Source organism: Fusarium graminearum, chromosome 1 (assembly GCF_000240135.3).
Source record: "Fusarium graminearum PH-1 chromosome 1, whole genome shotgun sequence".
NCBI lineage: Eukaryota > Fungi > Ascomycota > Sordariomycetes > Hypocreales > Nectriaceae > Fusarium > Fusarium graminearum.
Window position 1 is genome coordinate 7,604,180 of NC_026474.1, and position 25,263 is coordinate 7,629,442.

Consider the following 25,263-nt stretch of genomic DNA (forward strand, 5'->3'; position numbering starts at 1 on the left):
AAGAAGAAGAAGAAACAAAGAACTGATGGGGATTATTGAGTCTTGGGGTTGATGTCCACCGCTTAATACCAAAACCCACTGACTAACTGTCTTTGGCGATCAACACATGGCGCACTCGACTTCCAATCAATAACCAAAAAAGCCCCACAACTACATTCATGCACTCTTACGTGTCTGACAGCAAGCGAACACGCGAACAATGGGGGAACATGTCAACTCATGTATATGTAATGTATTCGGATGATGTGCAGTTGTCACAAAGGAACACTAGGCCAAAGTACTCTGAGGGAAGGCCCCATTACAAGGGATAGTACAAGGGTACATCTCACTAGCCATTCTAGAGCCAGGACTTGGGGAGACAATATCTCTAGTTGAAAGATATATGGAACTACTAGCAACATTAAATGGTAAAAGACCCCCATCTCAGTTACCCAACCTCTATAATCTATAGTCGGACAAAATATCCTCCACCCGATTAGAACAACATCTCTCCATGTTTTTTATTCTACGCTTAAGCGTTGACGTCCTTGAATCCCTGCTGCATAGCCTTGAGGTGGCTCCAGTCGTTGCTGTCAAGAGCAAGAGCCCAGGCCATAACACTCTTGACACCGCGGGTCTGAGCCATGAAGGCAATCTTCTGGGCGATGAGCTCAGCAGTATCCCAGGTCCAGAAAATGCGGGTCTCAGAGTCCCAGTACCACTGGCCTCCGTTGACGGTGTCGGTGCGGCCGTCCTTGAGAGCCTTGTGGAATGAGTTGTTGATATCGACGCCATCACACTTGCCAAAGGCAGATTGGCAGCCAGTGCCGCAGTGAGCGGGAGTAGAGCCACTGTAACATATCAGCATACACGAATTAATCATCCCGGTAAAAGAAAACTTACCACCAGCCGGAGGCAGCACAGCAAGATCCTGCGGGGCACTTGAAGAAGGTACCGGCACCGCAGGTAGCATCGGTAGAGGTAGTCAGGTTAGTGGGAGCAGCAGCAAAGTTGGCGGCCTCGAAGGTCATGGAGCCGGACTTTCCGGTGTCGCTTCCGTCCTCAGGGTTCTCAAGGAGCTCGGTAGGGCAGCCGATAGGCTCAGTGCAAGTGTAGCCCTTCTTGGTCATGAAGTACTTGGCGTAGAAAGGAATTCCGAGGACAAGCTTGGAGGGAGGGAAGCCAAGAGAGATGTACTTGTCAATGGCACGGGCAGCGCCGGCGATGGAGACGTGGTGGGTAGTGTAGTGGTCACGACGGTTCATGAGATCGTAGGTCATAACCTGAAAAAGTCAGCAAACTATCTGGTAATATTAGAAAGGTGGACGCACGTTGACAAAGTCGACGTATTTGTTGATGAGAGGAGCCTCAGTAGGGAGATAAGCGATCATGTCACGCTCAAGACCGGGGACAGCAATGGAAAGCTCCTTCTCTCCGATGAACTTCTTGATCTCCTTGAGAAGCTTGGGGAAAGCCTTGATCTCGTAGGTCTTCTTGGAGTTGGGGACCTGCTTGTAGTCCTGGCCGTTACCACCGGGGTACTCCCAGTCGATATCTAATCAATCACATCAGTATTGAGAGAAGTGTTTAGCGTGAAAGAGATACGTACCGACACAGTCAAAGCCAAGTCGGTCAAGAGTAGAAGCGACATTTCGGGCGAACCTCTCGCGGCTGCGATCGGTCTTGACACCCTCGTCGAAGCCAGCGTTGTCGCCCCAGCCACCAACAGCAAGGCAGACCTTGATGTCGTGGTCGAAGAGGCTACGGACCTTCTCGAGAGGCTGGAAGGGCTCGTACTTTCCACCAGGCTGGGTGGTGAAGAGGGAAGAGTTGGCAAAGGACATCATGACGTGGGTGACGCCGCTAGTGATATCCTTGGAGGGAAGGTCCTTGGTGTGCCATCTTTTGTCAATAGTTAGCGGGAAGGGATCTTTGAAACATAAAGTTGGGTGGCGTACTGGTCATAGTAGATGATGTTTCGGGAAGCGCTGGTAACAGCAGCGGCACCAAGGCCGAGGAGTGCAGAAAGATGCATGGTTAGTTTGCAAAAAGAAAGTAAATGAATGACTAGAAAAGTAGTGTTAATGAGAGTGAGATGTTGTAGTGTTTTAGAAATGTATCTCAAACGAAAGACATGCTCGCCTTATATATATCGAAGAATCAAGAGTGTGAACAAAGGCCTCAACGATCAGCGCGTACCGAACGATGAATCAGACAAGTTGAAAAGCCTCTTTTCATGCTAAAAATTAAGTTTGATTGGGCCCTGACGGGTTATGTTGCTCCGTGACCGACATACAGTTGTACAATGCAACCCTGCAATGTTAAAAAGTCGTTGCACAGAGTTTAATTGCGTTTGCTCGGAGGATGCCGCTAGGGGTTTGCTTTGAATTTCCAACGCTTATTAGGGGCACACTGACACGGTAGCATTTCATCTACTGTAGTAGGCAGTTACAGCCCAAACTTAAAGCGTGCACGCGCCAGGGCTGTGAAATTGGGAGACGAACTGGACCACTCGGTAGTTTGCAATGGGACAGGGGACACTCTTGTGGGGGATCAAACGATGCAATAACTACCGACAGTTTGGGAGTCTTTTGAGGTGCCGAGCATTCCGATCTACTGATTCAGTGTTTCCTCCTTGGTGGACTAATACACGGGGAACTGGGGATCGATAAGAGAAGGTTCCAGATACGCTACAACAGTAATTGACCATCCCAATATCCATATCCATATCACAGTCTGCTCACAATGCCGTTCTCCCTCTGGATAAACCAATCAACCGTGACAGACACGCCTTCTTCCAGCGGGACTCTCGGCTTCCACCCCAAAACCCTCTCTGCAAGATTCGTGTCTGGTTTTCTTCTCACAGGATCATCTTCTCTCTTCGGCTCCAAGCGAACGGGCACGGGTTGATCATAGCCTGTTTTTGCCGCGACGACACGCGAGATTATATCTGCAATCTCGCTGATTTCCATCTCCAAGTCACTACCGATATTAACCGGCCCATTCTGGTCGCTGTTCATCAGCGCCTCCAGACCTCGAACACAGTCTTGTGAGAATTGAAAGCAGCGCGTTGCGTGTCCGTCTCCGTATATGACTATCGGCTCCCGCTTCAAAGCGGCTGTTATAAAATTAGGAACGGCGCGACCATCTTCTGCTTGCATGAAAGGTCCGTAGGCGTTGAATATCCGGGCGACGCGGACTTCTAGACCGTGTTCTAGCTGGTACGAGTACCCTAGAGCTTCCATGACTCGTTTGCCTTCGTCGTAGCATGCTCGGGGGCCGAAACAATTGACATTTCCCCGGTAGCCTTCATCCTGGCACGGTATTTGAGCGTCGCCGTAAACCTCTGTTCCGACTTGATCAGCGAATGTAAGCAGAATGTGGGGGTATTATTGCGGCCGTACCTGATGTACTGGCGAGAAGAACGCGCGCGCCTTGCTTGACCGCGTAGTCTAGGACATTGGATGCCCCGTTAAAGCATGTTTGTAGTATATCGATCGGTTGGGTTTCGAAATGAACAGGGCTTGCTGGACAGGCGAGGTGGTATATTTGTTCGACCCCGTCGATCCAGGGTATGGGGTCGCGCACGTCGGCTCTGTCAATCGATGTTAGTTAGAGCGATGCTCAATAATATATCTGCCAAGTGCGCTCCTACTGGATATATCGTAATCTTTTGTTAGATCGGAATCGGTCGAGGTTGGTATCTGACGAAGTCCATAACGAGTCGAGAACGACCACTTCGTGTCCTTGATCGAGCAGTAATTGCACTAACGTGCTGCCGAGGAATCCGGCTCCCTGGTTAATGTCAGCTTTGTACCTTGCAAGATTGTTGTCAAGACACCCTACACCAGTCACTAGAATAACCATCTTGAGCGAGTACTAAATAAATGTAAGAATTAATGCTAGAAATGTTGATGCAAAAATAAGAACTACAATATTAAATTTGCAACGGGAACCTTCCCTGGCATACCCTTCAATTAAATACACATCATCAGAGTCAATCGAGCATCATCGAATCCATTAAAAAACGAGACATTTCAGCTCTCAGCTCGGACGCGAGCGAAGATCATGTCCCAATATAGCCCTCTTAGCTCAATATCAACCGAGCAGATCCTACGTCATGCTCAGCTTTCGTTGGTTGAGCTGGGAAGAGATGGAGGCTTGACGTATGCGGCGTTACCGTGTCGAACCCAGATGCAGCGAGGCTTGTGACGGAGTAGGCACTGATTAAGAAGTGATAGTCGCTAGATATGGTGCTTTCAGCTGGAACTTGGGCTACTAGCCCACCTTTAATGTGAGACATTGACCGTCAGCATGGGTCAAAGCGATGGAGATTCACTTCAACTGGACAGCAGAGACTCTGCAACTAAACAAATGACAAGTTTGGCTGCTGATACGTACATGTGACGCCAGTATCCGAAAATCCAGATATACAACGTGTTACTTGGCTACATTCCTTATTTGCAAGTTGTACTCCATGACCAAGACATTGTTTCCCTGGCGTTTCAGTAGCCGACTGTGTAGCTACCTATCATAGAAGACTGTGACATTGAGATCACAGGGTTTCACAAGTGAGTTTCCAGATAAGATCAAGTAATCTGATCAAGCTTGAGAGTCATAACTTGCTGAATAAGAAAGAGGTGCGAGACGATGAATTTAGCACAACCACATATATTTAAATTGTATAGCTAGGTTACAGAATGCCAGTATTGAAAGGATGTTAGAACGCGTCTTTGCCTTTTAAAATTGAATAGTACGGATGGAAACTTGCAAATAAACAAATGAGCCTCGCTATTGTCTCGTCTTGTCAAGGATCTTCGAGTAAATTTATAGCTAGCCACTCTGGCAAATGCCATTTATAGTTTCTTACTTAATTGGACGATGCTACTGGTTGGCCAACATTTACTCCATTATGCTTTTCCGTGTTTTATACTTCAGGTTTGGCGGAACTTATTTCTCCGTCCCAGAGAATACCAAAAGGATAAAGATCTGCGGCGTTATGTACAATTCGCGGCATGGGCAAATAGCCAAGCCCAAAATAGTCTATACCCCGCTGCGGAACAGCTCCGTTTGTCTTCTTTGAGGACTCAGCATGCTCCGAGATTTATACTTGCATTGATTGATCACGAGATGGGCTTCATCTGGATTTCAGAGACGGGAATACTATTAGCAAGGAATCCGCCAGTAGGAGGGATGGCAGCTATACTAACATGGTGGGCAGTACATATGTAGGAAGTTGTCTATTCAAGGAAGAATAATGATATATAAAGTGGTTTCGGCATCCTATATTATATCTAATATAGAATTTGTCCTGAGGAAGCCGTTGTGAATATCCCAGCAACCCATTGTTAGCATCCATCATGTTATTGAAGCTTATCCTACCGGCTCTCGCCAGCATTCTGTTTCAGAATACGGCTGTCCAAGCAGCTGGAGATATCGACTATCTCATCACATTGTCAGCCTCTCATCCGCCAGATCTATCTCAAACACTAACACGCAACCAGTGGAGACTCGTACTCACAAACATGGTTCGATATCAACGGCGAGAAACCTTCCTCCAAGAATCCCATCGGCAACCCTCCCTTCCCAGGATGGACAGCATCCGGTGGACCCAACTGGGTCGGTAGCATCGTTACCGAACAGAATAACTCACTCGTCCTGGCATACAACTATGCTTATGGAGGCGCTACCGTCGATGCAAACATCATCAAGCCTTATCAGGATACTGTCAAGAGCATGGTGGACCAAGTAAAGCAGTTTTCCGACTCCATTGCCAGCAAGCCTAGCTATGCACCATGGAATGCGCAGAATGCCGTTGCAGGCGTTTGGATCGGTGTCAACGATGTAGGAAACTCGTTTTATCTTGGAAACATGGCGGATATCACTGAGAGAGCGGTTTCGAGATACTTTGAGCTGCTCAAGGTTATGTATAACGCTGGACTGCGAAAGTTTGTTCTGCTCAGTGTACCGCGTAAGTAAAGAGAGGATATGGCTTTACTTGGAAACATCACTAATCCCTTTTTTTTTTTTTTTTAGCAACTCAACTCACCCCAACCATGATCAAGCAAGGTCCCGATTCCAACGCGATGTTGGTCAAGTCGATCAACCTCTACAACAGCAAAATCGCTTCCAAGCTGCAGGCATTCAAGCAGGCTAATTCCGGCGTCAAAGCTATCGTTGTTGACACCTCCGTTTCATTCAACAAGGCAATCAAGAATCCCACTGCTTACGGGGCACCGGATGCTACATGCTTTAACAACAATGGAAAATCATGCGTAAGTCCTATGTCCAGAAGCGTAACTTCATTTGCTGACGATTATTAGTTGTGGTTCGATGATTACCACCCTGGCATCGCGATTAACAAGCTTGTCGCAGAACAAGTGGCGACTGCCCTTGAAAACAACGGCTTTGGATGGTAAATTATTTGTTCAAGGGTGCTCCAGTGGATTTAGTGTAGCAGATACTTGTCATCAATCGGGGTATTTTAGTCAAGGGATCCGTTCAGTTAGTTAAGACATCCCATGTAAAATTGATCCCACAATCGGATTACAGGACCTTCCGTTCGTCTGCTGATGGTTCTTCGTCGGTCCTTCGTCAGCCCTATTCCGCATCTATATACAAGCTGCGATGCATGCTACGCTATGCTTACTACTTGGCGCATCTAAGATTGCAAAAACTCTTGTTGATTGGCCATTTCGTTAGGTTTCAAAAGACGGACTAAAGTGTTGTCCATTTCTTTTGGATTCCAATTTATAAAGTCCAGATACATCCTGTGTCCAGTGGACTCATAAATACAGTTCAAACCCGCTCTTCACCTTTCAACTAGGAGCCTTTATTTCAACTTTCATCACGCTCCAAACCGCAATTATGACTTTCCCCTACGACCAAAAGATCGACTTCAAGGTACATAACTACCAGTTCCATTTCCGGAACCCCCTCTAACACAAGAACAGGTATTCCAAAACATCATCAACAACAAAACAAGCCCAACATCCCAAACCCGTCATGGCATTTGTCCAAGTACCGAGGAGCCACTCTGGGAGAGCCCAGTCTCGACTCAGGAGGACGTCGATCGCGCTGTAGACGCTGCTAAAGCAGCCTACCCTCTTTGGCGTAAACTATCACAAGATGAGCGCGCTGAGTATTTGGTTAAGTTTGCCGACGCTATCGAGGCGCACAAGCAGGAGTTTATTGACCTTCTTGGTCGCGAAGCTGGTAAACCACCTCAGGCTGGAGCTTTTGAACTGATGCTTGTTATGGAGCATGTTAGGAAGACGCCCGAGTTGAGGCTGAAAGAGGAGAAGCCCGAGGACAATGATGACGTTAGTTGTTTCATATCCAAGAGCAAATTAGACATTGACTGACATATCCAAAGCGAACTGCCATAGTGCGATATGTACCACTGGGTGTGGGCGTCGGCATTGTTCCATGGAACTTCCCCATGATCCTCGGTATTGGCAAAGCCTATCCAGCTATGCTTGCTGGCAACACCTTTATCTGGAAGCCATCTCCATATTCTCCATATTCTGCTCTCAAGCTTGCAGAGATCGGAGCCAAGGTTCTTCCTCCAGGTGTCTTCCAAGCTCTCAGTGGCGGGGATGACCTCGGGCCGATGCTCACTGCACATCCTGGCGTCGCCAAGGTAAGCTTCACGGGGTCAACTGGGACGGGAAAAAAGATCATGGTATCCTGTGCATCCACACTTAAGCGCGTTACCTTGGAGTTGGGTGGCAACGATGCCGCTATTGTGTGTGAAGATGTTGACATTCCCACTGTTGCTGGAAAGGTAAGATACTATTTCACTCCAATGGCTCGTACAAATGAATTCTGACCATGATACTCAGGTGGCATTCCTCGCCTACGTTCACAGCGGACAGATCTGCATGAACATTAAACGAATTTATGTCCACGAAAGCATCTACGACGATTTCCGTTCCGCTGTAGTTGGCTTTCTTGATAACATGAAGAGCGGAGGCTTTTCTGACCCAGAAGCATTCTTCGGGCCGATACAAAACAAAATGCAATTTGAGAAGCTACAGCGGCTTTACGGAGAAATCGATAAACAAGGATGGAAGTCTTTGACCAGCACCAACGGAACTACAAAGCCAGAAAAGGGTTACCACATCCAGCCTACCCTTATCGACAACCCACCTGAAGACTCGGAGATAGTCCAAACTGAACCCTTTGGCCCAATCGTCCCCATGATGAAATGGTCTGATGAAGATGATGTCGTTGCCAGGGCTAATGCATCCAACTTGGGTCTGGGCGCGTCGGTCTGGAGCAAGGACGTTCCTCGTGCAAGACGAATGGCTGAGCAATTGGAAGCGGGTAGCATATGGGTCAACACACACTTTGAAGTTGCACCTAATGTGCCTTTTGGTGGGCATAAGAGTAGTGGAATCGGAATGGATTGGGGAGAGGTGGGACTTAAGGGGTGGTGTAACCCTCAAGCATACTGGGTAAAGCACTCTGGAGCTTAAGGGGTAGCAAGGGCGTCGATCTTTCAATCATGGTTCTAGTATCACTCACCGTCAACAATACATTGCATACTAGTACTGACATGTCTTTTACGTCAATCATGACTCGGCTATGAGGACTTTCGAGGATCTGCTACTGAGTACCTAGAAATATTATGTTTATTCAGGCTGCAAAGGACCAGTCTTCAACATGCGGTGCTAGAATAGTAGTGTAACCAATCTATTTATTGTTACAGTAGGAACATTAATTATCAATGCTAGGTTATGAAGAGCCAGAGTTGTCGGCACAAGACCAAGCTGCCGATCCTCCAGAGACCTTATACGAAGCCATGATATCAACCACAGAAGCATAAGTTCCGGCCACAGTCAAGAATGTCCCCAATACGATGATCGTAAAGCTCCATAGAACTCCAATGTACCAAGTCGCAGATCGATCTTGCTTCGCGCGCTTGAAGTTGTCATACAGCCACATACAACCCATGGGCTGGAACGACAAGGATGTAGCGAGCAACGCGCCAATAAGAGAAACAAGACCGCTGAAAACGGGGATGCCACTGGCAATCACGTAGGCTACAACGGTAATACCGAAGGTACATCCAATCCAAGATGCCCAATGGACGAATGTGTTGGCGGCGAGATGCTTAGAACCTCGCAAAACACGAACAAAAACGTGTTTACTCGCTAGCTATTAGTCCGTAGTGTCAGCTTCGGTCACTTTGCAACTTTTACGGTGCTTCAACTTACATGACAGGTCAACATGGTAGTAACAATCAACCCAGGAAGTGCAATTCCATACGTGACCCTCTTGATCAAAACACCTGCTGATCCAAGGGCAGGCGACGCAACATATGAGCCACAGAAATAATACACTACGCAACCAATGGCGATATAGCACGCACTGATAACCGTTTGACACAGGATCAGTGATCTCGTGTAGTGTCTAGGGTCTCTCATCTCAGCCGCGATGGAGAAGAAGGCGGGCGTGCCTGCGTATGCAAAAACCAATGAGCAGATGGCTGAGATGGCATTGGTGAAGCTGGGTTTCTTGAAGAGGTGGTAGTCTGATACCCAAACAGCGTCTTTGGGTGCAGCTGCTGGTCGGTCTTGAATGCCCACAGCGACTGTAAGGATGATGACTTTAATGATATGTCAGCGGCGATTTCACAGCAACGATTTCTGTCGATGGATAATTACCAGAAGTGATGACACAGACCAAACCCAGCCAAGCGAGCCAACTCAGTTTACCTAGTGTACGGATACTCGCAAACATGAATCCAGTGATAGCTGCCACCGCGACGAAAACAGCGGTGCAAGTCCCATGGTTCGACACAGCATTGAAACCGATCGAGACACTCAGCATAGCCGATCCACATACAAATGTCCAGTCTGACGAGATATTGTATTAGTTCTAGTTCCGTAAAGGTCAGTGCTGTGTAATTTACTTACAAAGACCAAAAGCAAATCCAAAGATCTCTCGGCCTGCTCTGCCAAACATCAAGCCTCCTGCATCGTCGATACCGTATACCTCTCGATGTCGAAGCTTGAATATTCCAACTATGTAATCTGACCATGTCGTGATAGCTGCTACAACACAGAGACAGATGAGGCCGGGGATCATGCCTAGGGTATCGAAGACAGAAGGGATAGAAAGGATGCCAAGACCCAGTTGTGTCTTCATCATGAGACCAGCAGTTCCAACCCAACCGACCTATTCAAAGAATCAGTATCCATGATCTATTCATGGAACATATGGTGTTCAACTCACATTGCGATAGTTCGGCCCATCATCGCTGATCTTTCCAAAAACAGCATCATGAGCATGCCCAGGATCATCATGAACTTCACCTGACAAGACCTGACCTTCCTGGTCAACTTTCTCGGAGCCGAACATGTTACCAACAGATCAAGTCAATGCTCAAGTCTTCTCGTGTTCACTTTCCAATATTTTGGAGAAAGGAAAGCGACCCCGACTACGAACCCCATTTTGTTCTATCACGATATCTAAAATTTCTCCAATTCTTTTCATTTTCCCTCCGATAGTAAGCGCCAAGAGCATGCAATGGATGTTTTTATGACATTGATCACGATGGATCAAGTTTAGACTGGCAAATTTCTTCAGACAAGATCCCACTTGGAGTGACAAGTTCCCCGATGTCGGATGTTGGGGTCAAATGGGCAGCATGATGATTGGTTGAGATGGCAAGGGGTGAGATTTGTGTGGATTATCTAAACCGAATTGGAGAAACTGTCCTTTTTGGGAATGTGACGAGATTTAGATCATGGAGTTGATGGACATATATGCCTCATTACAGAAGGGGGACAGGATAGTTTAAATATCAGTGTCTATCCATCATAAACTAGACCTAAAATCTGTTCTTGTATGCTCTGATACTGGTCACGCGATGCCATCGATGCCGCGTGGCAGCGACGAGAAACAACAACAAGGGTGTCTCAGTGATCAACTTGGTCTTATCTTATCTTATCGTATCTAAACTGTGCATCTGATGGCCAAGCTATCATCTTCTTTCAAAGGTCGATAATGCGAAAGAATAACGAGTATCTAATCTATGCGCTCTTGGATCAAGAAATTATCGATTGCCATCACCACAACAAAGTACGCGTGAGCCGATTGAATGCGTTTAAATGTTGAAGAATGGATGGCAAACATCATAGGTCTTGGCGTGCGGCATTTTCACTATTGATCTTCGCCTCCATCAAGCCGCTGCCAACCGAACGTGACACCTGCTTCGCCAAGGCGACAGTCAACTTCTAATTTCAACTTATCGACATGCAGTAGCATGCATCTATAGATTCCTTCTCTTTGAGACAACACAATTTACGGACTTACCTTTTCACGATGCGGTGTTGATAAGCTGGGTATGCTATTGTACAGGGTAGGACATGTCGTCACCTTCATGATTCTCAACATCTTCAAACCCTGGTAATGTCTTCATTACAAGCAGTGAATGGTTTCATGTTTTTTTTTAATTACCATCTATCGTTTGAAGTATGCCAAGAATGACGCGTCGAAAAACAACAAGGCGTGCCACGTGCCACGTGCAATGTGCATGCTCTAGATGCTTCGCAAAGTCGCGCCGAGATCTGATAAACTAGGAACCAATAGACTGAGCCTCAATCTGTCGAGACTCGTCAAACATCCCTTCAACCGAGCTGTCATTCGTGCATTTCGGGCTCGACAGGTATAAATCGCGGGGAAGAATGATCTAACGACCCCAGACTGTTGGTAAATCTGGAGTCTAGGCTCTGATAACGGACTTCTCAGCTGCGCTACTCACGGCCTTCTCGCCGTTGAATCACGAGTCGTGGATTTGACAAGATTTACTCTAAGTCAATTGCCGTTAAACTACCAACGAAAAGGATGCGGAATGAGACCGAGAAAGTCCCCGCTTGGCTACCAGAGCCAGGTTCTTGGGTATGGAGACGATTGAGATTGGACTTTGACTTGGTTTGTTCGAGAGCGTTCTGATCCACATTATTAGCAGTGAAAATTAGCTATCAGGGTCTTGTTATTGGTTGTAGAGGTGTCGGTCTCTCCACCCCCAGATTAGCTGGAGTTTGTTTTGGTCTGTGGAGAAATTGGATGGACTCTGAGAGAAACACGAGTTTATGCGATGAGATGATTCTCCAATATTCTGTCATGTCGTCTATCGGTGAACTATATGACTTTTCTCTCAGAAACTACATAGGAATTACAGAATATAATATCCCATTCTTTCTTATGAGAACAGATACTCACTAAACTAACTGACTGACCAACTCACTGACTACAACCCTGCTGCACCCTTCCTTCTGTCCTACCTTCTCCTCTCAGCGGCTAACGTTGGACAAGACTCAAGCTAGTATTCTTCAGGGCAACATCCCGCACAAGCCAAGCAAGACTCAGCAACAGTTCCCCGGGCACCTCGCCGATCCAACCCATCCTCTCTTCTCCCCTCTTTTCCCCAGCATCTTAGTCAACTTAAATAAGAATATTGGGGCCGCCCCTTGGAATTCTCCATCTTTCCCCAGATCCTCAAAAACATCTCTTTCCCCGCATCAACTCTCTTTCCTTCTTATTCTACCCATAGGTTACCTGACTGACCCTGGGCATCTACAACAACAAACATGTCGGACGAAAAGGTCTCGGCTGTTGCCCCAGTGGCTCACGACACAGACCCCAGCAAGACCCATCCCGATGTTATCGACCATGCGCGCTCCGCAGCGAATAAAGAACAGAACATGACCCTCATGCAGGGCATAAAGCTTTATCCCAAGGCTGTCGCATGGAGTGTTCTCATCTCGACATGCATTGTCATGGAAGGATTCGACATTGTACTTGTCAACAACTTTTGTAAGTTTTAACTGCAACTAACTTTACGTCGCAATTACTGATGATAGCAATTAGACGCCTTTCCCCAGTGGAACAGAAAATACGGAACTCTTCAACCCGACGGTTCATATCAAGTGTCGGCAGCATGGCAAGCCGGCCTCAGCAATGTAGGAACACCCTCAGTTCACCAATATAATAGCCAATTAACTTGAATAGGGTGCCAACGTCGGTTCCATCATCGGTCTCTTCCTCAACGGTTGGCTGTCAGAGCGCTTCGGTTATCGATACACAATCATCGGCTGTCTCATCTGGCTCTCGGGCTGCATTACCCTCTTCTTCACCGCCCAAAACGTCCAGATGCTCCTCGCCGCCGAAATCCTCTGTGGCCTGCCATGGGGTATCTTCCAGACCATCTGCGTCACCTACGCCTCCGAAGTTTGCCCCATCGCCCTCCGCGGTTACCTTACCACATATGTCAACTTTTGCTGGGGTCTCGGACAAGAGATTGGTATCGGAATATTACGATCCATGATCGGCCGAACGGATCAGTGGGCTTACAGAATCCCCTACGGTCTGCAGTGGATCTGGCCTCTGCCTTTGATCGTCGGACTTTGGCTTGCGCCCGAGAGTCCTTGGTGGCTTGTTCGCAAGGGTCGTGTTGCTGATGCTAAGAAGAGTCTCTTGAGACTGACTAGTCTCAATCGCGAGACGGATTTCGATGCAGACGAGACCGTGGCTATGATGGTGCACACAACTGCTCTCGAGGAGAAGCTCACCAGCGGAAGCTCATATATCGACTGCTTCAAGGGTGTCAACCGTCGTCGAACAGAAATCGTCTGTATGGTTTGGGCTATGCAGAACCTCAGCGGAAACTCGTTTTCCAACTACTCTACCTACTTCCTCGAACAAGCCGGTCTGTCCACCAAGCACGCCTATTCTTTCGCTCTTGGACAATATGCCATCAACATGATTGGTGTGTTTGGTGCTTGGGCATTGATGAGCCGAGGAATCGGCCGTCGCACTCTCTATCTGTATGGACTTTGCGGTCTCTGCACTGTCCTCTGCATCCTCGGCTTCCTTGGTCTCGTTCCCGAGGCTGACCGTGAGAAGGGTGCTCTTGCCACTGGAAGTCTTATGATTGGATGGGCCGTGGTTTACCAGCTTACTGTTGGCTCGGTGGCCTACTCTCTTGTTAGTGAGCTTCCTTCCCGAAGACTCCAGATCAAGACCGTTGCTCTTGGCCGTATCTTTTAGTAAGTTCTCTCCGCATGAATGTCATTGTTAGCAACTAACAAATTCCAGTGGTATCGTCGGTATTATCAATGCTGTTTTGACACCTTATATGCTCAACCCTACCGCGTGGGACTGGAGCAACTACACCGGATTCTTCTGGGTGAGTCCTACCAAGCTTTACGCCAGTAATCATGAACTAATCCTTTTTCACAGGGTGGTATCTGCTTCCTTTGCATCATCTACACCTACTTCCGCCTCCCCGAACCCAACGGCCGTACCTTTGCCGAGCTCGGTGTTTTGTTCGAGAAGGGTATCAGCGCTCGCAAGTTCGCTACTACAAAGGTCGACGTCTTCCACGAATCAGTCGATGAGCATGTTCTCGATGAGCTCAACAAGGTCGATACCGCCACAGTTGAGACCGTGGAGAAGGCAGGCGGCAAGTAGATCTTGTAACCCAAGACGACGATGCTCTGCTGGAGCTGGACTATACAACTGTTTCTAACGATTTAGGAAATGGTCTGTATATATATATAATAACGTAAATTAATGAGATATTGACTTCATGAAATGGTCTCGTGCCTTGTCCATGTGATAAACATTCTTGGAAGTTGGAGATTAGCTAGTTGTATTTTTGTGCATTTTATGTATGCATGCTCACACGGAGCTTTGTCCATATTGGTATATATTCTCTGTAGATCTATAATGCCTCGGCAACGAACTCCACCTGCCAAGGTACTGACTTAGGCTTGGCCTTGGGACGGAGGGAGCAAAATGTCGGCAGGGCTTTTCTTGGGCTAGTAATAAATTTCAAAGTCTAGTGAACATGCCGGTCTAAAATGTGCATAAGACCCCTTCGATGCGTGTAAAAAACTGCTAGACTAGCCGGACACTTATTCTACAGGTAGCCATTGACTAGCCAATTCTTTGAGGTACCCTGGGAAATGGTCATCATCCACCTGAACACTCTCCCTCTTTCCAAACCATTCGTAAAACGCTCGCAGGTTGACGAGCTCAGGGTCGGAAATAAGATCAAAACTGTACAAGTCTTTGGCAAAGTGTAGGACCGAATACAACACGCAATCCGCGATATTGACCTGAACATCGGTGCCGCGGTCAAAACGTCCATCTGCTTCGTAGTACTTGTTCAGCAGTCTCAAATTCTTGTAGCAAAACTCCAGAATGAGTTTAGCAGTGGTAGGATTCGTTTCTTCGAGCGTTTGGAATAATGCAGTGCCTTTATGACAAGCGAAACCGAACTGGCTGGTGATTTCGTCCGCGAGAGACAACATGTCTCGAACACGGCCTCTTTCTGCTGCTGTATCTCCGATCATACTGCCTTTGGCATGCTTGGCGAGTTCGATCTCCCAATCCTCCTTGGGGTTCTGGCAAATATCTTCAAAGTAACCAAGGATTGCGACCGATTGCTTGATGAACGACCCGTCGGGGAGTCTTAGTACGGGCGCTGTACCGGCTGGTTTGCCAGGAGCAGACAACTTTCCGTTGTCCACGGTGACTTCGGTGATTTTGATGAGTGGTGAATTAAGAAGACCTTTTTCGGCAAGATAGATCAAGACTCGGCGGGGGTAGACACCCCATGAAAGGACGAAGAGCTCAAGCGGAGGATTCATTGTGATAAAGTAATTGTTAGATGTGAGAGTATGTTGTGATAGAACAATGATGAGCCATGGTCATACGCGCCTTTTATAATTGAGGTTCTGGGAGACATCTATGTAGTGAAGTCTCCGTCAGGTCATCAATTCGGAGAGTTAAGCAATATGGACGGACACTTGTAGTGTAACCGATAGGCTAGTTAACTTACCGTTTCCGAGATTCGGAAACTTTATCAAGAGGTCGTGTTCAGTAGCTTCGTCACTTGCAAGACAAACTGGAGAATAATATTTACATTGGTAACTATAAATACGGGTGAAAATAGTACATCGATCTCAATAGAGAGACATAACTTCAGAACCGTTTTCAGGTGCCGTCTTAGTACTTCTTGAAGAACTTGATGGGAAACTTGGTACCCATCTCCTTGTACGCAACAGGGTTGGGATGTAGACCATCTCCAGAATCGTACTGAGGGAGCAGCTTGTCTCCCTTTCCAATCAACGAAGCAAAGTCAACCGTGTGGTCAAAAGTCCCGTTGTTCAAGATCCACTCGTTAATAGCGACCCTGGTCACTTCCCTCTCAGGAGCATAGTACTGGTTTCCGAGCATCTGAGTAATGGTGGCTCCAATGCTGGTCATGCCAGCTTTCTTGATATCGCCGGCAATTTGTTGGTAGGCGGCAATAAGACCATCCTTGATCTTCTTCTGGGTGGCGGCGTCCGTGGCGGATGGGCCAATGTCGTTGACGCCTTCGAAGATGACAACGAATTTGGCACCAGGTTGTTCGAGAGCGTCTCGCTTGTAGCGTTGGAGAAGAGGAGGGCCAAGACCACCCTGGAGAATGGCGTTACCACCTGCAGCCATGTTGTTGACCGCGACGTTCTTCATTCCTGACGCTTGGAGATGGGCAGCAAGTGCATCGGACCAACTATAAACGGTAAGTCGAAGTACTGTCAAGTTGTAAAGTCTACTCACCGATCATTTGTGTCATCAGTGCTGCCTCGTCCGTCAGTGATACTATCACCCAACAGAACAACAGCAAAGTTATCCGCAGGAGCCCAAGCATCAACACCGTTAGCAAAGTACCAATGCTTAGTGCTTCCTCCAGAAACAGAAGCAGCATTCACATGGTTGCCATTCTGCATCCAAGAAGTAGTCCTGCTACCAGGGTGTCCGGTGATGGTGTTTCCAGCTTGACCTTTCTCGGTGTACATAGACAAAGCAAGGTTTGAAAGAGGTTTTAGCTTAAAGTCAATTGGGTCAGAGTAGACAATCTCTCCTGCAGGCACAGAGACGGACTTCTTTCCGTTGAACTTAAGCGTCTTGGCGGTCTTGATGTCAATCTCACCAACACCGGCTTTTCCACCAACTGGCAAAGCAATGGTAGCTGCGTTGATGGGCAGTTCCGTCTTGCCGAAGATGTTAGAAAAGCGAATCCTAATTTTCTCGGCGCCAATGGACATGTGGAATGTTTGACGCAGCGTAGTGTTTAGGAATTGAGCCGCAAGATCTGGTCCTCCCTTTGAAACCTTGTTAGTACCGATCGTAACCTTGAACGTTTACTAGACTGAAGTACTTACAAAAGGCGCTGGGGCAAGGTTGGCAGGCTCGACAATCTGAGGCATAGACGCCCATGAGCCAACCCAGTGGCGTTTCTCATTCTTGCTTGGAGCAGCAGTGCTTGAAAAAGCCAAACCGGCTATTAGCAAAGCTTTTGTCGTGATACCACCAAACATGATTGCAAGATGAAATGCTATCCGCAACACGAAAGACTGGAAAGGTGACGATCGAGCCTCAAGATGGGACGACGATGTTAAATAGTGGCTATAACACGGATAGTGTCAAGCTATAATAGCCCATTAGGCTAAATACATAGTAAATCATGGGGGATCGACGTCTGAAACCACTTTTGCCGACTACGTCTTTTTCCAATTGATGGATCTTGTGCCTCCGCAATGCCGGATGGGTCTTGGCCTAAATGAAACCCTGTTCTGTTTATAGCCGGTAGACGACATGCTCGGTTGTCAATTTGATGACCCCACTAAACGTATCATCATTCATCTCGACTCTGCCTCGAACAAATGAGCAGTTTGGCTAGAAGATTGGTACATGTTATCCAAGTTTGTTGAAATAAGGACAACTTATCACCTAACTTTAATTAATTAAACATATATTTGTTTGACTCTCTGGAAGTCCGAGCTGTTGCTGATGCCCTTCCATTGATCTCCATTTTGGTACTTACTGTTGCTACCCGCCAGAAATGGCCAATAGAAAGTTTTTAATATGTTTGTGATTTCGAATGAGATGGATGTATAGACTGACGGGAGCATCGGGCTGGTATTGGTCTAGTTGTATCACGTTGCCTACACCTCGTATTGACCATAACTGATTGCACGGAAACATAGAAGAGATGAATCAGATTCGTCGAGACTAACAAGTAGATACCTGTATAGCTGTGTTACTCTAACCAATAGGTACTGGGTTTTGTTGGAAATCTGGTCAGGAAACCTTGCCACATGCAACAGCACGTCCGTATATTAACAATGGAGAAGGTCAGACCTAGAATGATCAAACAGATTCACCGAGTGATATATGCTTGCGATGGGAAACGAGAGGGGTTGCCTGGAGAAGCTTCCCGTCAAAGACTCAGATTCATGTATCTGAACCAATCGTTGTAAGGGAGGGATACCTGTAACCCGTTATGGTCCTGTAGCTACTAATTTTGCGTTACTAAGGTCTAGTCTAGATAAAGTACAACAGTACTACCACTGTCACAATCGATCCAATCGTCGTATTCCTACCTGCAGGCTGCCATGATGTCTTCACCTGTTGTACATGCAATCTTAAAAAAAAGAAGATTGCTTGTTGGTGAAGTTTCGTCTTTGAATGAAGCATGTCAAAGGGAAAAAATATGCAAGCTGAGAGGTTCTGCAAAGATAAATAGCCCTTTCCCGTACCTCTACTGGTTCTATTCTTCCTCTGACTTCTTCATCATTTTTCGATATAAGTCTTGTCTTTTCTTCCAGTGATAACCGGTCAGGTCTTCTATTACCTAGTGCATTGCTCGTGCTTTACAACAAGTAAGCTTACGCCACATACCCTGATGCTACTATCGTGAGAAAGCCCTTTCTTAATGAATGACTTAGTAACAACCTCAGCGATGACGGTAGACTACGAAACTATTGACCCGGATGGGGACACTTGGATCATCATATCCTACCCGACTGTATCCCCTGACGGCACAGATGAATCAATCACTACCGATGATCCAGTGGCTGTAGAAAAAGCGGCGACTGTCGGGGAGTCCGTTGCTGAAGGGCCGGGGGGCGTCCACGACCATCCTATGGCTCCTGCCACTCATGAGACTACCAACCGCCAAGAAGGTTAGATCTAGCAACTGAAACGTATCTTGTTATTAACGTACAACTAACCAATGTTGCGCGGCCGTATAGGGAACGATCCAGGAGCAGAACTATGGATCGAGGTATCCAGGAAACATCTCTCAGTGGCATCTCGACGTGCTAGGATAATGTTCCAAGGAGACTACCTTGAAACTCAGAGATCGGAGATCGATGGCCATTATTACTGGAGCATGGAGGCTTTGTTTCAACCGGAAGCTCTGTTGATCGTCTTGCGGATTATCCATGCACAAAATCAGGATGTGCCGCAGTACGTGTCTTTCGAGATGTTTGCCCAGATCGCTACAGTTGTAGACGATCTGCAATGTTACGAAGCTATATCGTTCTCCGCCAAATCGTGGATGAGTCAACTTTCCGGATCTATTCCCCATCACCTGTGCGACGACCTCATTCGCTGGATCGTTGTCGTGTCCGTGTTTGGACTGAACGATTATCTAGAATGTGCGAAGCATGTTGCAATGGTGGAGAGTACTGGACCCATCGATAGTCTAGGACTCCCCATTCTCTCATCAATCATTGGTAAGTTCATATTATGTTGAGAAATATGATCCTAATCAGAGCAGACAAGATTGAAGAGAAGAGACAGGGTCATCTGAAAAACCTTACTGATCGGCTACATGCCTCCTTGACCGAAATATCCTCAGGAAAACACTGCGATGTACCCCAATGCGTTTATGTCATGGGCGGGACAATGAAGAAACACATGGACGACATGAGATTGCTTTCGCCTCATCCCGAAAGGCCCTTTCAAGACTTGAGTCTTACCTCAGCACTTGAGGCACTGCGACGCTTGGACTCGCCGCCTCTGTATCTCCCATGGGACAGTTCAATGCTCTATACAGGTCCTCCACAGGAAATGTTCATGCCAGATCCTGACCGGAGGGTTTGGGTACTGCAAGGGGGCTACCCTTACCAACAGTCACCTCTATTTGGAGAGGGGAGACCGACAGTTACAGATACTCCCAAACAAATCAAAGCTCACCCGTGTCGACTACAGCCATTCCTACAGCCCGTTATACGTAAGTTGGAGGAGACGATTTCACCCCATGTTTAGAAAGAATCGGATTATGGCATACCATCAAGATCTTCATCGGATTTCATTATGACTATGGGGTAGATGAGCTATTAAACGGCCTAGATAGGATGAGAAACGCTTCCCTACCACTGTTGTGACTTAGTGCCTGTCCCAGCGTGAACATCTAATCACGTGGTGATCCTCATGTCTCGGGTCGTAGATTGAGTCATTCCCAACGCTGAACTAGGAAGCCACGTCTTCGGCCATAGCTAATGGTAAAGCAGATAAATCATCTGACGGGCACGAGTTTTAGTCTAACAGTTGACGTTTGAGCACGATCTGACGTATGAAACCGAGCACATCGAATGCCACCATAAACACAAACTTGAGAGTCAGACGGAACACAATGAATGAAGCAAAAAAAAAAAAAAAGGAGACTAAGGGCTAGACAGTAAAACAATAAAGATCACTCAACAATTAAAGTTGAAAGGGTAGCCTAATCTAATGGCATCGCTTGGAAGCTTAACGGAATGGTACTGTAGCGGACAGCGTCTCAGAAGCTGCAAGTAACACAGAACGGCCGCAAAAACGATACTTGCTATGTTCCCTCCTGATTTAGATAATCTTTTATCTCCTACTATCTCCATTTCCATTAACTAAAACACGCCGTCATTATTCATTGTTCCGCAAGGACCGTTCGCATACGTGTAGCCCACTGGGCCATCTGAATATGAATAGTAGTCAGCCCATATAACCTGGCCATTAGGGCAAACGTTTGAGGTTCCTTGTGACATATAGTGGAGGCAAGTACTATCGCTAGATGTCCTGCTTGAAAAACACCTGGGCCGTTTCATACACTCGACACAGCAGTTGTAAGCTCCACTGGCTGCACCGCCCGCGATTTGTTCTTCAAGATATCCCATATTTGGAGTCATAATAATTCCTCGGCCACCATTGGCACTTGATATGAAAGCATCTGCTCCGCAGGCCTCGTAAATGCCTGGAGCAGGTAGAATAGTTTCAACGGTGACTTGATTTGCCAATGTTAGTTTTTATGTGGTATTTGACAGTTATTTCCAGGGACTTACCTATTTCGGTAGAAACCGAGGGGGCCTGTCGAGTGACTGTGTCCCGTACTATAGTGATCGGTGAGACTGTTTCCAATATGGTCTCTGTAACCTTGGGAGGGTAGTTTGTGTGGGTGACAATCTCAGTGGTTGTCATCACTTTGGTCTTTGTCTTGGGCGCTAGAGTCTTACGAGGACCCGGGATGGTAGTAGTGACAGTCTTGATAGTAGTTGAAGGAACCCTATTGGTACAGTCCACTCGCTGCACATGTAAAGACTCGGGTGGAATGATAGGAGAAACGTCTTGGTTCTTTCTGACTTTAAGCTTCTTTGGTACCCATTGGCTGTCAGAGCTTTTGAGATACTTAAAGCCTATCGGGGCGGCGACAGTCTTGGTACTCCATTTTGTTGTGGCAGTATATGAGGTCGAAGTCGAAGTCGTTGTAGTATAGGAAGTTACCCTTTGGGTTTGCGTACCTAGAGACAATCAGCGATGGTCCTTGCTTTGGGCAGTCAAGTCCTTACTGGTGACAACGCTGGTGGCTACTTCGACCTCCGGCGCAGCGTCTGTTGTGACAGTGTTCTTTGCCGTCTCGGTTATAGTTGTCGTACGAGGTTGAGGAACCACAATCACGTTGGCTTTGCGGATAATCCTCTTGATCACGGTAACCTGGTTTTTGATGGTGGTGGTAGCCCGGGGAATTTTGTTAGACGCAATGCTGGCAGTACCAAGTTTGCTGGTGCAAAGAATGTCAGAAGTGACCGCAAAGGCCTCATTGCTGAGGGTGAGAAGAACGAGAAGGGCAGGTTTGAAAGCAACCATTTTGACGTGGATTTAGGGGTCTCAATTGATGCGGCTAAGAAATGGACACTCAAGACATATAACTATTTTGATCGGCGTTCTAAAACTCACCTTAAGTTGATCAGTAGCGAGAAGCCACAGAATAAACAGGCCGAAATTCAATTTATTGATTGTTGGGCCCTCTTTTCCAATTTAGCTGAGGTTTACGACAGGGGATATTGTGACGGCTAATAGGTCAATGGGAACTAAGCACGGATACAGCGCAGTAGATAAAATAAGCGAGTTTTCTAAAGTGATAAATAACTTTAATTCTGACACCCTGTTGTGTATAAAGGAAAATAGTTTCATATTATTCCGTCTACGTGTGTTGTATTAGCTTGCGAATACATTATGGAAGTGCGGACTGAAGACAACCACCGCAGAACAGGAAAAAAGCTAGCATATGTGCACCAATCGCGAAGCCACCTTGTATATCATCCATCACAAGGGTATATATCAGAGAAACACACAGGGACACCAAAAAGCCCGCACATCCACAAAGAAACACAGCAAATGGATCAAGTCCCTCGATGAACCTGATGCCCCACCCAACTGAGCTACCTTTCCTAGGACAAGCACAGAGCTTCTTTCCTAATTTCTTTGGTATCCTATTAAACAAGACAGGTAGAACCTCAGCATGGTCTGGATTCTCAAACAGATGCGATAAAAGGTTTGGTCCGATAGGTGGGCTGGTGTCACATTGTTCGAAATCGTACTCTATCCGTGCTTCGCTTCCAGGGAGTGAAGGGCACTGTTGGATGTTGACAATCTCGCTCAGAAAGATCTCAAACTATGTCTTCGAATTAGCTTATACAGAGCTTACTGTGGAGAGGCAGACAACATACCTTGACAAAGTCTATGGATGATACCCGCCGAAGCCAACGCCACCTGACGGCACGTCGCGAATTGAAGTACGTGTATCGTAACGCGTTGAAAAAATCGCGGTCAGAGTGAATTTTGCAAATATCAGGCTGGTGTGCTTTCGAAACCAGTTTCTTAAATGGGGCGCACACTATGAGAAACCTGTGCTTTGGGTCTACCGCAGATACTTCTATGGCAGACGACATATTACATGCTTCGTCAAACCTTTGGCGTTGATTAAAGGTGGGTAATTTTCCTGATGTCTTCTTCAAGAAAGAGACGGGAAATGAACTTTTTATGATGGAAGAGAGATTTGCCATGGTCGTTTTAACTGAGGTTGGCCCCGTATTATCTACGAGCTCGAGATTCATCTCCTCATAATCATTTAGCAAAGTCTGTAACTCTTCAATTGCACCTGTTCGATTCTCAAGGTAATCATCGTAGCCCTTATGTCCACAACGCTAGGCCAATCGTTAGTACGCAAGCTTTGTCCTTTGGGGATGGGATACATGCACATGACCAAGAGACACGAGTCCGATGTGGTACTTTATGGTGTTTCCAATGTTTTGAAACTAGATAGTTGAACGATTTCCTGATACTGTAGCTCAGCTCGGACGATGACTCCGTGTTGGTAGAAGCAAAGAGCCTCAGTGCTGAAAGTAAGCTTTCGAACGGTGCGCCTTCAAATATGAATTGTTGTATGTTGTCGTAGATTATGTTCTTCTCGTCTGTGTCCAGATCCTCCGTTTCTTCAATTTCTTCAACGTAACCGTCCAGTGGCAGCCCTTTTGTCTCTATGACCGACGCTCGCTTATTTGTGGGTGTGAGCTCACTCATATGGCATTCGACGATTCGACTAGCAACTGTCTGTCGAGACATACCCACGAACCTTGCCGCATTCTTGTTTAGGCGGCTAGTTGCATGGGCCCTCAAGTCGCGAGAGAAGCGAGACAGATATCTCGCGATAGTCTTGATAGCCCCGTCTTTGTGCTGAGAAATCCTCACAATCTGCGGCCATAAATGTCTGAGACTGAATTCATTGAGTAATTCCTGGAATAATATGTCCGAGGCCTCTTGTTTTACGTCATCAGGGAATGTTAGGTTTGTTGAAGGAGCTGAAACTTGGCTGAATATAGACGCGCCATCATCGTCGTCTGAAACATGGCCTCCGTCGGCATCCTCTTTCTCTTTAGCTGAGTCAACGAATCCATAAGAAGCACTATGCGATGAGCAGGCGTGACCGACGAAGATGGTGCGTTTATCGATTCCTTGACCTGGTTGATGTCGATCAAAAGAGGGACATGGATTGATGGCATGAATATAGTAAACACAGTGGCATGCCGCATAGCGTTCTGTAATTTGATAACACATTTTTGACGATTGTAAGGTTCAGAAAAATGTCGCTCAGAAGTGGATATTGCTTTGAACACTTGATTGTCTGTAATTGGTTACGTTATATGCCGTCAGACATGTTTCGGAGTACAGAACAGATTCGGAAATCAGGCTCCGGTAGTCATGTTGATTAGGTATAAGGAAATACCTGCCATTTTGTAGGCATCATCAGATATTATAGAACCAGCCATTGTAACAGAATTGACCCTCCGGCTATACACAGTTGTAAGATATAAACAAAATGCCAACATCAACTCCAAATCGTATCTTAATTACTGTGCAATTTTAATAAAACTTTTTTTACTACAACTTCAATCTGTAATTATCCAGGCATCGGCAAGGATCTCGTTCATATGATATTATAGCATGGATTCAAAGTCAAGCATCCGAATATGCTTGTGAGTAATATGCCTAAGGTTATGGCCTAGCCAGTTAAGTATGAGTGCAATGTGAAATGACAGATAGTGATAGGTACCCAGTTGCCATAATCATCCTCTACAATCTTCTTAGATGACTGACGAGACTATGTTCTCTGCTGCCATGTTCGAGAAGTGAAGCTGAGCGCGCGACTGAAACTACGACAATCCGGGATATTGAATTGCAAGATAAATGTTGAAATCGCCGGATAATCGGCATTCGAGTCCCGACGATAGCTAACCCTAATTTATCTAGTTGCCAGAACGCAGATAAGTCTTAATTTAGTAACAACGCGGCAGGCTATGCCAATAATTGATATGATTGGGAGTTATTCGGGCGGTGAGAAAGCTCAAGTAGAGGCTTGAGGTGTCAGAAATAAATGGCCTGAGTCCATGTCCAGTCAGTCACACACAGAATGACCAAGTTGTCCCGCCCCTCGCGCTGAAAAGATCGACTGTTTTGAGGCCCTGGGAGGGGCTGAAGCGACGTCCCGCGTGTGCCACGCTACAAGTGTAGTGGGTTGTCAAGTACTAATTCGATATTAAGGTTGTCTCGGCAAACTAAATCCTGAATGGGTCGTATCTGATGTTCATTTGGGACACGTGCCCATTGAACTGAATCAAC

The 25,263-nt window shown here is 46.7% G+C and overlaps 11 protein-coding genes across 11 annotated transcripts; 4 read left to right on the forward strand and 7 right to left on the reverse strand.

Annotated features, from left to right (window-relative positions):
• Window positions 1-511: 511 nt before the first annotated feature.
• Window positions 512-2,014, reverse strand: FGSG_02354 (uncharacterized protein; the record flags this gene model as incomplete). Its single annotated transcript, XM_011319961.1, has 5 exons — window positions 512-830; window positions 883-1,262; window positions 1,311-1,534; window positions 1,589-1,881; window positions 1,938-2,014. 5 exons carry the CDS (start codon window positions 2,012-2,014, stop codon window positions 512-514), a joined length of 1,293 nt encoding a protein of 430 aa, XP_011318263.1.
• Window positions 2,015-2,708: 694 nt separating this feature from the next.
• On the reverse strand, window positions 2,709-3,846 carry FGSG_02355 (uncharacterized protein; the record flags this gene model as incomplete). The annotated part of the gene is made up of 3 exons (XM_011319962.1): window positions 2,709-3,334; window positions 3,384-3,574; window positions 3,635-3,846. The coding sequence occupies 3 exons, from the start codon at window positions 3,844-3,846 to the stop codon at window positions 2,709-2,711; spliced, it is 1,029 nt and encodes a 342-aa protein (XP_011318264.1).
• Window positions 3,847-5,339: 1,493 nt separating this feature from the next.
• FGSG_12119 (uncharacterized protein) lies at window positions 5,340-6,398 on the forward strand (the record flags this gene model as incomplete). The annotated part of the gene is made up of 4 exons (XM_011319963.1): window positions 5,340-5,434; window positions 5,484-5,950; window positions 6,016-6,254; window positions 6,303-6,398. 4 exons carry the CDS (start codon window positions 5,340-5,342, stop codon window positions 6,396-6,398), a joined length of 897 nt encoding a protein of 298 aa, XP_011318265.1.
• Window positions 6,399-6,846: 448 nt separating this feature from the next.
• FGSG_12120 (uncharacterized protein) lies at window positions 6,847-8,459 on the forward strand (the record flags this gene model as incomplete). The annotated part of the gene is made up of 4 exons (XM_011319964.1): window positions 6,847-6,882; window positions 6,933-7,301; window positions 7,355-7,765; window positions 7,824-8,459. 4 exons carry the CDS (start codon window positions 6,847-6,849, stop codon window positions 8,457-8,459), a joined length of 1,452 nt encoding a protein of 483 aa, XP_011318266.1.
• Window positions 8,460-8,718: 259 nt separating this feature from the next.
• Window positions 8,719-10,347, reverse strand: FGSG_02357 (uncharacterized protein; the record flags this gene model as incomplete). The annotated part of the gene is made up of 5 exons (XM_011319965.1): window positions 8,719-9,141; window positions 9,201-9,592; window positions 9,832-9,842; window positions 9,899-10,164; window positions 10,222-10,347. 5 exons carry the CDS (start codon window positions 10,345-10,347, stop codon window positions 8,719-8,721), a joined length of 1,218 nt encoding a protein of 405 aa, XP_011318267.1.
• Window positions 10,348-12,581: 2,234 nt separating this feature from the next.
• On the forward strand, window positions 12,582-14,463 carry FGSG_02358 (uncharacterized protein; the record flags this gene model as incomplete). The annotated part of the gene is made up of 5 exons (XM_011319966.1): window positions 12,582-12,807; window positions 12,862-12,953; window positions 13,003-14,039; window positions 14,089-14,179; window positions 14,233-14,463. 5 exons carry the CDS (start codon window positions 12,582-12,584, stop codon window positions 14,461-14,463), a joined length of 1,677 nt encoding a protein of 558 aa, XP_011318268.1.
• Window positions 14,464-14,909: 446 nt separating this feature from the next.
• Window positions 14,910-15,647, reverse strand: FGSG_02359 (uncharacterized protein; the record flags this gene model as incomplete). Its single annotated transcript, XM_011319967.1, has 1 exon — window positions 14,910-15,647. One exon carries the CDS (start codon window positions 15,645-15,647, stop codon window positions 14,910-14,912), a length of 738 nt encoding a protein of 245 aa, XP_011318269.1.
• A 358-nt stretch (window positions 15,648-16,005) lies between these two features.
• On the reverse strand, window positions 16,006-17,363 carry FGSG_02360 (uncharacterized protein; the record flags this gene model as incomplete). The annotated part of the gene is made up of 3 exons (XM_011319968.1): window positions 16,006-16,555; window positions 16,603-17,177; window positions 17,208-17,363. The coding sequence occupies 3 exons, from the start codon at window positions 17,361-17,363 to the stop codon at window positions 16,006-16,008; spliced, it is 1,281 nt and encodes a 426-aa protein (XP_011318270.1).
• Window positions 17,364-18,787: 1,424 nt separating this feature from the next.
• FGSG_02361 (uncharacterized protein) lies at window positions 18,788-20,193 on the forward strand (the record flags this gene model as incomplete). The annotated part of the gene is made up of 4 exons (XM_011319969.1): window positions 18,788-19,010; window positions 19,080-19,565; window positions 19,610-20,065; window positions 20,189-20,193. The coding sequence occupies 4 exons, from the start codon at window positions 18,788-18,790 to the stop codon at window positions 20,191-20,193; spliced, it is 1,170 nt and encodes a 389-aa protein (XP_011318271.1).
• A 1,422-nt stretch (window positions 20,194-21,615) lies between these two features.
• FGSG_02362 (uncharacterized protein) lies at window positions 21,616-21,951 on the reverse strand (the record flags this gene model as incomplete). The annotated part of the gene is made up of 1 exon (XM_011319970.1): window positions 21,616-21,951. The coding sequence occupies one exon, from the start codon at window positions 21,949-21,951 to the stop codon at window positions 21,616-21,618; it is 336 nt and encodes a 111-aa protein (XP_011318272.1).
• Window positions 21,952-22,318: 367 nt separating this feature from the next.
• FGSG_02363 (uncharacterized protein) lies at window positions 22,319-24,201 on the reverse strand (the record flags this gene model as incomplete). The annotated part of the gene is made up of 3 exons (XM_011319971.1): window positions 22,319-22,759; window positions 22,815-23,291; window positions 23,377-24,201. The coding sequence occupies 3 exons, from the start codon at window positions 24,199-24,201 to the stop codon at window positions 22,319-22,321; spliced, it is 1,743 nt and encodes a 580-aa protein (XP_011318273.1).
• Between the last annotated feature and the right edge of the window lie 1,062 nt (window positions 24,202-25,263).